This window comes from Lynx canadensis, chromosome B4, assembly GCF_007474595.2.
Source record: "Lynx canadensis isolate LIC74 chromosome B4, mLynCan4.pri.v2, whole genome shotgun sequence".
Classification (NCBI taxonomy): Eukaryota; Metazoa; Chordata; class Mammalia; order Carnivora; family Felidae; genus Lynx; species Lynx canadensis.
In genome coordinates this window covers 124,530,630-124,542,978 of record NC_044309.1, presented here as the reverse complement: position 1 = coordinate 124,542,978, position 12,349 = coordinate 124,530,630, and the positions used below count along the sequence as shown (strand labels likewise).

The window sequence follows — 12,349 nt, the reverse complement described above, 5'->3', positions numbered from 1 at the left end:
TCAGATGAATATGGACACTTCTGCTACATCACAGTTATGACATGTAATTATGATAGCGCATTAACAATAAACATATTAAAAAAACAGTGTAAGAGAACATTTACAAAGAAAAGGTGGCTACAAACCATCTGCTGCTTTCAAAGGATAATAATAGTAATATGTAAGAGGATATGTGTTAACAAGTCAGGCAGCAATATGAAAATTTATTACTCTCCAAGTTAAGATGTAACCAAAAGGTTACATTTGTTTAGTGATATTTAGATTTTAGACTTACCCATTTACAATTTTAAAAAAAGTTTTATTATAGAAATCTTTAGGGAAACGTAACTCTTATTGCTAGTATAAGCCTCTCTAATCTCTTAACTCCATTTTCTGCACTGCAACCACTGTTTGTATAATGTGATCTTGGATAACTTGAGCTACTTTTTGGTTGCAACTATACAGAATTAGAGCAGTGGACACTCTGTATACTATGAGGAAGCACTAAAAATTTAGTCTAGATGTTAGTATTTACTACTGAATACAGAAGTTGTCCTTAAACAGTAATACTTTCAAGAGATGTGTTAGAAATAACTTCATATTGTAACAGTTAAAGTTGGTCTACATTAATCACTTACAATATTATGGTGTAATTCAGCCCGAAGATTATATGATACATATATAATGATGTACACTCAATTTAAAGTTTATTTTGAGAGAGAGAGAGCACGAGTTGGGGAGGCGTAGAGAGGGAGGATCCCAAGCAGCCGCCATGCTATCAGCACAGAGCCTGACATGGGGCTTGAACTCACAAACCATGAGATCATGACCTAAGCCGAAATCAAGAGTTGGACACTTAACCGACTGAGCCACCCAGGTGCCTGATGTACACTCACTTTAAATCATACTAGGATTTTTCTAGCAGTTACAAACAAATAAAAATCTATCTTAAGTCTCATTCTGCATAACTAGTTAAGTAAAATTCCTAGGCCATATTCACGGAGATTACATTTAAGTTTTACCTATAACCAGGAAGTAATATAGTCTATGTGCATTTCCTGCTGTAAAGAAAATGGACATATTAACTTAAAAAAAAATCATTTTGGGTATAAAATACTCACCAGAGGGGGAACAATGATATAGAAATTTCGAAGATGTATATTCTTTGGCCTTCGAAATTCTGGAGCAAAAACATCTACAAGCATTTTGAAATACTCTGTGCCTTCGGCAGAATTTCGTGTGTGATCACTGAGGACTGAATCCAAATGCCTAAAATACAAAAAAATATTTACCTGGTTCCTTTCTTAAAAGAAGGTGTGGCTTTTTCTTTCTTTCTTTTTTTTTTTTTTAATCTGAGAGCAAGCAGGGAAGGGACAGAGGGAAGGGGAGAGAGAGAATCCTAGGCAGGCTCTGCACTGCCAGCACAGACCCCGACGTGGGGCTCAAACCCTCGAACCAGGAGATCATGACCTGAGCCAAAACCAAGAGTAGGACGGTTAACCGACTGAGCCATCCAGATGACCCACGAAGGTCCGGCTTTTTAAATCCAACTCTCATCAGTTTCAATGGGAGTACTCAAAAGTATAAAACGTTAGAAGACGTTTCTAATTTCTAAGTCAATTTCCTTGGAGTTCAGAATAAACTTATTTTCTTATGGACAAAAGCTGATCCCAATTGTTTAATGAACTTACTCCCTAAAATAAAATATGCAGGGCATCTTCAACCTTAAAATAACAGTTTTATATTTCTTCTTCCCACAATAAGCCCTGTAGAATTCCATTTCATTGTAAATAAACTCCTCTTTTAAACTCTCTTCACTAATGCTTCTTCTATACCTCCCTACCTCAACTGGAACCTGGCTCCTCCTCAAGAACTTAGCTTCCCACTCAACATTTGGAAACATTAGCTGCTTTTTCTCCTTCATCCCTCATTTACATCTACCACCACATTTTTTGTTAACTTTTTAAAATGTTTTATTTATTTTTGAGAGAGAGAGAGAGAGAGAGAGAGAGAGAGAGAGACCGAGTGCAAGTGAGGAAGGGACAGAGAGAGAAGGAGACACAGAATCCAAAGCAGGCTCCAGGCTCTGAGCTGTAAGCAGAGCCCGACATGGGACTTGAACCCAGGAACCGCGAGATCATGACTTGAGCTGAAATCGGACGCTTAACTGACTGAGACACCCAGGCGCCCCACAACTACCATCACTTTCAAATTATTATTCCCCCACCACTAAAAGGTAGAAACCTCTCCTTTGAGACTTTCATGATCCCACTATATCCAACTACCCAGCTACTCCTTCCTGATATCAGGCATCTACTAACCTTTTAACCCATTGCCCTACCTTTATTATCTTAGGACTATGATACATGTTTTAGTTCTCCATCATCCTGGAAGACTCCGTTGCCCATTTAGATAACTGATTCATTATCACAATCCCACAACTCCTTGACTTCACCTGCCATGAACTTTCCTTCACTTGATGTCAGTCATCCACTCCTTTGCATAAATTTGAACTTGCTATTAGCAGACAGCTTTACCCTAGAGATCTTAAAAGATAATATCCCACCTCTCTGACCTTAAACTGCTTCAAAAATATTTTTAAAAGATCATCAATATTTAAATGGATGGTATCACTTAATAAGAGACAACAGTCTGATTTTCTTCTTTGACATACAAGCCAAAATTTAGTAATTTCAGGGCAAATGACTTTAAATATATTATTAACTGTACATGGTTCCTTTAATTTGGCAAAGAACTAAGCTATCCTATAATAGACTAAGCAAATAATAGATTATAGCTATCCTATAATAGACACAAGCAAATCTTGTGTTGGGGCCTTATTCTCATAAATATGCACACATTTTTTTTTCATTAAAAAAAATTCAAGCCTGTTGAAAAGTTAAAACGTAGTATAATGAACACCTATTTACTCTTCACCATGTAACATTTGCCACATTTGTTTTTTCTGGAAACATTTAAAGTTACAGATTTCTTGTCACTCGGCCCACAAGTGCTTTAATATGAATCTATTAAGAGCCAAGAAATTTTCCTACAAAGCCACAATATATCATTACACCCCAAAATAAAATACAGTATTATCTAATATACACATGTTCTAATTTCCCTAATTATCCCCCAAATGTCCTGTATAGCCCCCCTTTTCCCTTATCTAGGATATGATTAAGGAATACCCACTGCATTTGGTTGTCAGGTCTCTTTAGTTTCCTAATCTAGAAGAGTCTCGTTGCCTTTTTTGTCCTTCATGCCATTTTTTAAGAGCCCAGGCCAGGTGTTTCACGGAATGCCTCAAACTTTGAATGTCTCAGATAATGTCTCAGAATCTCCCTTAAAATAAATCCAGAGTAAACCTTTCTGGCAAGAATACAACATAGGTACTTGCTGTTACATTGCATGAGAAGATCCCATAATGTCAGTGTGTCCTGTGAACTGGTGATGCTATGTTTGATCACTGAGTTAAGGTGGAATACATCAACCTCTCCCTCATAGAGATAGTTTTCTCCTTTGTAGTTATTGAGCAATTTGTGGGATAATCTTCTGATAGTAAATGAATACTCTGCTCTCCAAAACCATTTTTATTGATGATTTTTGTCTGATTTCAAGCATTTACTGTGGTGATTGCAAAACAGTGATTTCTCCCTACATTTTCTCATCTATATCTATCAGCTGGCATTCTTCTGTAAAAAGGAACCTTCCCTCTACTCCTCCAATCTTTCTTATCATCAGTAGGATTCATGGTTTCTTTTTTTACTTAATATATCTTAATGTTCTTAGTGTATCTTAATGTTCTTTTTTCACTTAACTGATTTCTACCATGATTCTTTTTGAGACTCAAATTGTGTCCACTTTGTCCAGGGGTGCCCCTTCATGTCTGAGTCAATAAACTGTTATAATTAGATAATAATTATTATATAATAATAAAGATTTTATTAATAAAATCTGTAGTTTTCTAAAGAATTTCTTAATAATTCTGCATGCCTCTCTCAAGTTTTCAATTATGTTCAAAAATCACCACTTACTCAAGTCTGTACATCTGCACTGTCCAATAACATAGCCATCAGCTATCTTATTTGCCTAATTTAAATAAAATAAAAATTTAAGTTCAGTTCCTCGGCCCATTAGCCCTATTTCAAGTGTTCAACAGCTTCATGTGGCAGTGGCGACTGTACTGGACAATGCTGGCCTAGATTACACGAAATAAAGGACAGGTGTTCTAGAATAGTGCTGGCAAACAAATATAAAAACAGTTAAAAGAGAGGTGAAGTGAATTTTACCAATGAGATATTTGGCATTTTTTAGACTAAATCCTCAAAGTTACTTATATACTTTGTACTTCAGCACATTTCAATTTGGACTAGTCACATTTCATATGCTCAACAGCCGCAAGTGGCTAGGGGCTACTATATTAGATAGCGTGTTCTAGAAGATAACTTTTTAGTGAAGTTGGAAAAATCTCAGAATACTGCAGTCTTAAAAAAACTGAATCTCATAAACTGAGACCATAACTTATATAATAAAAACACAAAAACATAAGTTTATATATTACCTTCTAATCTCCCCCTTTAAAATGTTTTTATATAAACATATACTTTTTAAAATCTCCAAATTTAGATTATTCCGAAATTAGATTTTAACCTTGTTTTTTAATGTTTATCAATTTATTTGAGAAAGAGAGAGGAGAGAAAGAGAGAGAGAGAATCCCAAGCAGGCTCTGCACTGCCAGTGCGGAGCCCAATCCGAGACTGAATCCCATGAACCGTGAGATCATGACCTGAGCCGAGGTCAAGAGTCGGACATTTAACCGACTGAGCCACCCAGGTGCCCTACCTTGCTGCTCTCAACGTTTCTTCTGCAAGACCTTCTTCTTTTACTAGTTCTTCAAAGTTTACAATATCTTCAAGATCAGGTACAAATCTAAGAATTTGGAAAATAATTTTATTAAGTTAAATAGGAGTAATTGACAGAGATATGGAGGGCTACTATAAGACTCCAAATTTTTCAACTATATCATCTGGAAAGAATTTTTTCTGTTATATTACTAATATAACCAATTTAGTTCTAAAACTGACCTTTAGATCTGAATAATCAAATTTAATCCTTAAAATCATGTAATCTTTAGAACCATTCACAAAGTGTACTGATAACTATATCTTCAAGAGAAAAAAAATTTTCAAAGGTCTGCTATAATCTTAAAATTCAAGAAGAAAAAAATATAACCAGAACTAATGGTCTTCTTCCACATTTATCTCAAAATATATCAGTAAGAAAAAAAAACTTCTCTACAATACCACCTACAATAAATTTAAATGACATAAAATTTTTAAATAGCATAAGACAAAAATGTTTGCATTCATACCTAATGGCATTGCTGCTGCAATGAAGGCCACCAGATCTTATCATTCGTATATAGCCCATAGCATTACCTTAAAAATGACACACAGACACAAATCAGATATTTATTCAAGTAAGTCTAAACTCTAACAATCAGGAATACAGTCACATATAGCAATTACAGGGTTTCTATTCCTAAGTACTAAAAGATTCTTCTCTCTTTTACTTTCTTACTCCATAAAAGTGAAACTTACATATTTGTGCACTTAAAATATAAATATACCTACTTATACACAGCTATATTAAATATCTTAAAAATAAATGTGACTGGCATTTGATAAACTAAATTCACTAAATGCTGACTACATGTTTATTTTTTTTATTTTTTTTTTAAATTTTTTTTTTCAATGTTTATTTATTTTTGGGACAGAGAGAGAAAGAGCATGAACGGAGGAGGGGCAGAGAGAGAGGGAGACACAGAATCGGAAACAGGCTCCAGGCTCTGAGCCATCAGCCCAGAGCCTGACGCGGGGCTCGAACTCACGGACCGCGAGATCGTGACCTGGCTGAAGTCGGAAGCTTAACCGACTGCGCCACCCAGGCGCCCCGCTGACTACATGTTTAAAAACAAACATTTTAAAGTTCTTCATTCTCACACTGAGTGCTTGCCAGACCAACCCCTCCCCACCAATACAGCTGGAAGTGATACCAAGAGGTCTTTACTTGATGCCCCCAAATCACATCTCCAACCTGGACTACTCCTTCAGGCTTTTTTAGTCAATGCCTACACCTACAAGACTAAGAATTTTTAATTTAATGTTTAAGTCAAACTCAAGATCTTCACCCTATTATATTTCCTATCTCAGAAACTGACATTTCCATCCTTCTAACTGCTCAGGCAAAATGTCCTGAAGTCATCCCCGACTCCTTTCTTTCTTCCATACTTCATATCTAATCAATGGGCAAATTATAATGGCCCCACCTTCAGAATGTAGCCACAATCCCACCACTTTTCACGTTCACAGCTATGATCCTCTTCCAAACCACCACATCTCTTGCCTACACCTCTGCAATATGCAAAGACCTCCTGCTCCCCAATCTTCCACCGTCAGCATCCTGCTCCCCGATCTTTTATCTACATAGCAGCAGTGCTGGTGGTTCTTTTCAAAGTAGGTGGGTACATATCCTTCCTTTTCTGGAAACCCTACAATGGCTTTCCATCTCAATAAAACCCAAATCTCTTATGTGGTCAACAAAGCCCTGTGTGATCGTGCCCTTGCTGCTGTTCTGATATCCTGCCCTACCACTCAGGACTCTACTAACTCCTCCATTCCAGCCCCTAGGTCCCCAAAATGCCAGACAGACCCAGGGCTTTGGCACTTCCAGTGGCCTCGCTCTGGTATGCTCCTTCCCTGAATACACACATGACTTATTCCCCAGTATCATTTAGGTCCCTGCTCCTTAGAGTTTTCCCTGACCATCACTGAATACCATTGGCCAGAACCATTACACCTTCTTAGCCAGCACTTAACAGTGACATATTCTGTGTCTTTGTGTCTCCCCCAACTGGCATGCAAGATCCATGGCACAGCTTCTGTTCTCACTGCTCCACCCCTACACATAGTAGGAATTCAATAATACACTTGACCCTTGAACATGGAGCTAGGGGTGCCGGACCCCCCAAGACCCCCACAGTTGAAAATCTGTGTATAACTTTTAACTACTTACAGCCTACAGTTAATCAGAGGCCTTAACCAGTGACAAAGTCCATTAACACACTTTTTGTATGTTATGTGTATTGTATATTGCATTCTTACAATATATAGTAAGCTAGAGAAAAGAAAATGTTATTAAGAAAAGATAAAAACAGAGAGGGAGGCAAACCATAAGAGACTCTTAAATACAGAGAACAAACTGAGGGTTGCTGGGAGGGCATGGGTTATATGTGTGATGGGCATTAAGGAGGGCAGTTTTAGGGATGAACACTGGGTGTCATATGTAGGAGATGAATCACCGTGTTCCACTCCTGAAGCCAAGACTACACTGCATGTTAACTAACATAAATTTAAATTTAAAAAAATCATAAGGAAGAGAAAACACAATTATAGTACTACAATAGTATGAAAACATATACATATAAGCAGACTTGCACAATTCAAACACGTATTGTTCACGAGTCATCTATGTATTGCTAAACTGAATTGAAATGAGTTGGGAGAAAGGACAAAAAGGTAAAGTTAGTATTTCACAATCATTACAATACATTCTTTACATAAACTATCTCATCTGATGTTTTTAAAAACTCTCAAAATAGGTATCACTGAATCTATTTTTAGGGCTATCCCAAGATGAGAGATGATGTTAAAATGTTTCCCTAATATGTGTCTTACAAATATAAAATATCTAGTTTCATTGTTTTCCTACAATTAGCAGACCAACATCCAGCAGATCAAAATGTGCTATTGAGAGGCAAGTATAGAGCAACAGTTAAGAGGAACTCTCTGAAGCCAGATTTCTTGGGTTCAATGGACTCTGCCACTTTTTAGCTAGAAGATCTAGGTCAAGTTATAAACTTTGTATTTCTGTCTCCTCATCTGTTAAATTAAGCTCTACAGGGTAAAGATTTTGTTTAGTGCCCTATATATCATCAGCACCTAGAAACATTTGTTGCCCTCAGTAAATACCTGCAGAATTAATAAACAGCAATACTCATAACATTGTGAGTTTTATAGGAGTTAGAACACACAAAGCACTCAGCAAAGCCTTGGCACACAGATGTTCAATAAATGTTAGTGGTGGTACTGATTATTTCAGTATTAGACAAAAGGACTTTTCCTTTTGCTCCCAACTCTGAGATTTCTTACTCCTTTTCCCAATATATTTAACAGACTCAAAAACACATTACTATGTTTATATGGAGATAAAGAATTTGTATTTTCTAAGAAGAGAGTAAAGAATAAAATTTTGTTACAAAGTAAAAAGGATAATATTCATCAAATGCTGAATGCCTCCTGGTGGCAAGTGACGTGACATGATTTTATGTGTTAGGGGGAGAATGTGTATGGGGGAAGATGACTAGCAGCACAGTCATCTTCAATAATTTAAGGACTATTTCATAGGACAAAATTATACTTTAAAAAATATTAAAACATTAAATAAATAATAGTGCAAGCAGTATTCACATGTGGGGAAGAGGAACTCTGATACATAATCAGTATGAATAAATGAAGTTGCAAATAAATGAAGTTTTAGGCAGTGCTGCTTTAGAAAAACAGCTCTAAGTCTGAGGTCCCTGGACTCTGACCTTAAGCACCTTAACTCTGGTATAACAACATGTGGAACTGTATGTGTAGTATATGGGCACTATTCTGGGGAAAAACCAATTCAGAGTTTTCATCATATTCTCAAAAAGGGCTAAGATCTACTGCTCCAGAAGCTTACGGTCTAATGACATCAAATGTCTCTATGAGGAAACTACTTGTGGGACAAATCTCCTTATTAAATTGCTTAAAATAAGAAAAAAAATGACAAATTTAAAATTCTAAGTTCTTATAGAAATGTCTAATATGCAGGGGCGCCTGGGTGGCTCGGTCAGTTAAGCATCCGACTTCGGCTAAGGTCATGACCTTGAGGTCCGTGAGTTCAAACCCCACGTCGGGCTCTGTGCTGACAGCTCAGGGCCTGGAGCCTGCTTCAGATTCTGTGTCTCCCTCTCTCTCTCTCTCTCTCCCCTCCCCTGCTCGTGTTCTCTCTCAAAAAAAAAATAAACATAACTAATTTATAAAACTTAAGCTAGTGTTCAGTGACTTTACTCCAGAACTAAATCCTTGTAACACCTTTCCCACTAGTAAATTTAAAGCCCCTTGAGAACAAAGGCTATTTGTATTCTCAGCATCTAGAAGAGTATTTGGTATAACAGATTCTTAGTAAATGTTTCATAAATGAATGAACGAATCTCAGGAAGCATAAGTTTACCAAAGTGTAGTCAATAAGAATTTACTGTTTAGTGTCTACAATTGTGAAGAATACAGAATACCTCTGGACTTCAGCCAAAAAACCAGTTTAAGTCCTAGCAATACTATTTATTTGTCTGAGTTTTTCTTTTTTCATCTTTAAAATGATGATTACCTGCCTCCTGCACAGGCATTTTGTGGAAAGCTTAAATAAGTACACAGTTTTGTTAATCTACAATTATTTTTAAATGTAGTTCTTGCTTTTAAATATAATGTAACACGTTTTGGGAAACTAGTTCTACCTATAAGGCAGGACAACTCAAGAAATTATATACAAATGTGAAATAACAGAAAATTGTAACATTTAATATTTCAACCTTAACCAAACTTATTTGTAAGTAATGTAACTTATTTACTTATGTTACTAATTAACTTTTCACATAAATTATTTTATGCCTCTGCATTGAGGCTATAACTTCAGGGAGCCCATTTTAAAAGCCCAGAACAGTGCCATGAACAGAGTAAGTACCTAATAAATAGTTACAATCTAATATGAGCATATTTGAGACGAGGTAAATATATTTTTAATTGAATTGAAGAGGTTTTATTGAATTTCTTTTAGTCCACAGTCCCACAGTCTATCAATTATTTCTGCACCAACAGTGTAATCATACTTGAAAATCTTTTGGTAAGAAAATGACTCAGTGGAATAAAGCTGATCTCAGGCACTCACATATTAAATTGTTTATTTATATGAGATATTCAAGGAGATGGCTACTTGGAATTTGTACTTTATTTCCCAACTCTTTTATAATAACTTACCAATCTGGCTGATGAGTTGCCTGAACTGATCAAGGTAGCTTTGTCCTTCTGGGGTAATTCCAAGTTTTCTGATGCCTCGATTAAATTTTTCTGCTCTTTCAAAAGGATACTAAAGAGATAATTTAAAGACTACCTTTATTAACAAAACCCCTAAAGCATAAAATGCCTACAAAATCAACCACGCTAATACCATTTTCCTTTCTAATTTTGTATTTCCACTGTGCTTAAAAAAAAAAAATCACTTAAATCTAATGACAAAATTTATAGCACGAAAGCTACCAATGTTTAAGGTCAATACAAATTAAATTTCTTTTTGTCACTAGCTAAGGAAAATAATTATTAAAGCCACCAAACTTCAGTTTTCCATCACCATTATTAGTCTCCCAACATCCAACTACTCTATCAATAGATAAAAGGAACCAATTCCTCCTAGAAACACTTCTTCAGTGTCGTGCAGCCAAGTTCCTGTGGCAAAATAGGTATTGCATATATAAACACACTCCTTCCCAAATAACATACATCAGCTGAGCCAAAATTTCTAATTGCCATCACTAATAAAAAATGGTTTTTCAAGTCTTAGCTAATTAAAAGAGAAAATTACTCATTTTATATTAACAAATGGAAATAATTCTCATAAACAATAGAATGATCACTTCTCTGAATACTAGTAATTTGTTCCAATAAAAAGGAGCTGATATAATTCTCTACTTATAATTGTAATCTATAATTTTATTCAGTTATTTTACTAGGAAATAGTATTTTACTGCTGTGACATTGATGAAAACCACCACCTAGAATACTAGACGGTTGAAATTAGGTGATGCTAAAGAGCAATTAAAATAGTTCTATATGTGGCAAATCAAATATAAAACCCATCTAAAATACAAAACCCATATAAAAACCATGCTAGCCACATGGCTACAAGCCTCTTACATTTTTCTTTATTATTGGAAAACTCAGTGCAGGGGTGAAGGGAAAACAGTATTCTTATAATACAAGGAATAACAGTTGGTGTGGTATTTTTAGAACTTGTGGCAACATATATCAGAACTTTAAATATTCATATTCTGTGCCCTAGAAATTTCTCTTCAAGCAATTCATCTTTCAGAAATAATGTCCCAATACACAGAAATAAATGTGTAAGGATGTTCCCTGTAGCACTGTACATAACACTAAAAAAATCAGAAAAATCTAAATATCTGTCAGTAGGAGAAGGTTAAATAAGTTATGGTATATACATCTTTACTGTCAACTGTTAAAAAGAATGAGGTAGATCTATTATATGTACAGACTTGTGATAAGCATACTGTAAAATAATCTCTGTAGTATTACTCCCTTTTTGTTAGGGAAAAAAAAGCAATACGTGTATATGCAAACAAATATGTTTATCACACAGACATCTAAAAGCATCATATCACAACGTTAACAGCAACTGCCTCCAGAGAATGAAACTGGGAGGAAAGAGAAATGAGTGAGGTCATTTAGTTTATGCACTCTATATTGTTTAAATATTTCAAAATAAGCATGTTTCTCTTCTGCATTATTTTAAAATAAATAAAGAAAAGTAACACCTGGCCACATGGATCCTTACACTTTAGCCTACGAGTAAGAAACTATAAGGGAAAATACAAGAAACTTGGAGGCCAGATCTAGAAGACACTATTGTGAAAAATAACAAAAAAACTAAAATCCCATTACAGAGCTTCATAATGAACTTCAGCATAAACATCTCCTATACACTCAACAGCCAAATCAAACTACCTTGAAAAGAATATAAAAATAAAAAATACCTTATGATCATTTTGGTCCTTGACTTCCCTGAAAAACCGAATATCTTTTATCAATCTGGATTTGATATGTTCATCATACATAAACTGGCTGAATATGTAGAACTTCTTTTTCAAAAACTGGTAGGTGAAATTAACCTATAAAATTAAAATACAAAAAATTGGGAGAAGTTAATATAAAAATTAATGTCAAATCAATGTGACTGAATAACAATCAACTATAAGCTCTAAGTGAGATTTCATAAAGTCTAATATTTACAAAGCCTAATTCACACTGAAAATATTTAAATAAATGAAGCTTTTTTATTGCCCAAGTTTACAGAACTTTCTATAAGCTCCCCTTAAATACTTTAACTACCTATAAGAGGGGGAAAAAAAAGAAATACAAGAAAAATAACCTCATAACAGAACTAAGAGTTATAGTGAGAATAAAAAATACAAGTTCAACACTCTAGCTTT

The 12,349-nt window shown here is 35.2% G+C and overlaps 1 protein-coding gene across 2 annotated transcripts in view; it reads right to left on the bottom strand.

Annotated features, from left to right (window-relative positions):
* The window catches only part of WASHC4 (WASH complex subunit 4), a 60,754-nt gene that overhangs the window by 6,873 nt on the left and 41,532 nt on the right, over positions 1–12,349 (bottom strand). For both annotated transcript variants that reach the window (XM_030320426.2, XM_030320427.1), the window contains 5 exons: positions 11,894–12,028; positions 10,104–10,212; positions 5,354–5,420; positions 4,825–4,911; positions 1,101–1,248 (listed from right to left, as the gene is read on the bottom strand). In XM_030320426.2, coding sequence (XP_030176286.1) covers positions 1,101–1,248; positions 4,825–4,911; positions 5,354–5,420; positions 10,104–10,212; positions 11,894–12,028 — 546 coding nt within the window. The remainder of the gene's footprint in view (positions 1–1,100; positions 1,249–4,824; positions 4,912–5,353; positions 5,421–10,103; positions 10,213–11,893; positions 12,029–12,349) is intronic.